Genomic DNA, 1,341 nt, shown 5'->3' with positions numbered 1-1,341 from the left:
CTCTGGACACTTACATCAGCTTTGGCTTGCCTTCCAAAGTACATATCTGAAGAAATGGCTTTGACGTTGCCAAACTTCTTCTGGGCCTCATCTGTATTTTCAGCTGGCTCAGAGTCTGGCTTGCGGCGAGTGGTAGGTCTACAGTTAGAAACAGCCAAGGCAGGAATGACGTCAGCAAGGTGGTGGAGCAGGAGTTTTTCACATTATCCCCCAGAGAACACTGGTGTGTGTGTGTGTGTGTGTGTGTAATTTGGTTGATTTTTGTTTTTATTTATTTGGCTGCACCAGGTCTTAGCTGCAGCGTGCGAGATCTAGTTCCCCAACCAGGGATTGAACCCACACCCTCAGCAATGAAAGTGCAGAATCCTAACCACTGGATCACCAGGGAATTCCTGAGAATACTGGTTCTGACAATCACCCACAGATGAGCATGCCTTTGTGGGAGTCCAGGAGTCCAGCAGCGAGGTTCCAACACGCTGTTGGAGCAAAAAGAATCCAAGACTGGTTGCACCGAAGAGGTAAGAGGAAGAGTTTCACTTGCTCACGCTATTCCTCCTCCCAGGCAGCGCTGCTCAGGGCCAGGTGGGGTCCACTCGGCCTGCCGTCTCTCCCAGGGGGAAAGGCGCGAGGCGGGTGGCAGGGTGCCCGGTTTCCAAGGATGCCTAGGGCTTCCTCATCCACCCGGAACAGTGAGGGGATCTACCTGGCTGAGGCGCTGGGAGGGGCTGCCAGGGCTGAGAACTCAAAGGCATGCGGATTCTACTAACCACTTCCTGGGCTCCACGGCAGGCCTGCTCACAAACCACTGGGTGCACTTTGCCTGTGGAGCCCCCAGTGGCCCATGGGGCCGCCAGGGCTGACCCATGAACCCTCCCTCCTGCACACGCCCTGGTAAGCGTGTGACTCTGGGCTGGCAGAAAAGTACACTGACTTCAACCTTCCAGGGCACCATCCTAGGGGAAGCAAGCAGGAGGCTCTCATCCCTGTGTGTGGGACGGAGAGAAGACAGGCCATCTTAAGACTTCACCCCCCAAAAGGGGTAAGCGGGGAGGAGAGAGTGCATCCATAGAAAAGGCTTGAGAACACCCCAGAGTCTCCAGCAGGGCGGACAGTTGATGGCATTTCTCATCCAAAGCTGAGCAGGAAAGACTGGAAGACGTGATTCCTCCTTCAAATGCAAAGACAGCAACACGACTCCAAGGAACACGAAATGTGATACCACAAGAGGAAACAGTAATTTTCTAGTAACCGACCCCAAATAATTTCCTGACAAAGAATTCAAAATAATTGCTTTAAGGAAGCTGATCAACCTTCTAGCTTCAAGCACAAGCTGGAATCAAG

General features: G+C 52.9%; 1 protein-coding gene across 1 annotated transcript in view; it reads right to left on the bottom strand.

Moving 5' to 3' along the window:
* ARFGAP3 (ADP-ribosylation factor GTPase activating protein 3) overlaps positions 1–1,341 on the bottom strand; it is a 49,543-nt gene that overhangs the window by 8,234 nt on the left and 39,968 nt on the right. The window contains exon 13 of the mRNA XM_010843692.1: positions 15–138. Within this exon, the coding sequence (XP_010841994.1) occupies positions 15–138 (124 nt within the window). The remainder of the gene's footprint in view (positions 1–14; positions 139–1,341) is intronic.

The sequence above is a fragment of the Bison bison genome, unplaced genomic scaffold (genome assembly GCF_000754665.1).
Source record: "Bison bison bison isolate TAMUID 2011002044 unplaced genomic scaffold, Bison_UMD1.0 scf7180017864184, whole genome shotgun sequence".
NCBI classification, from domain to species: Eukaryota; Metazoa; Chordata; class Mammalia; order Artiodactyla; family Bovidae; genus Bison; species Bison bison.
Note: the sequence above shows the minus strand (reverse complement) of the source record. Positions and strands in the feature narration are given on the sequence as shown.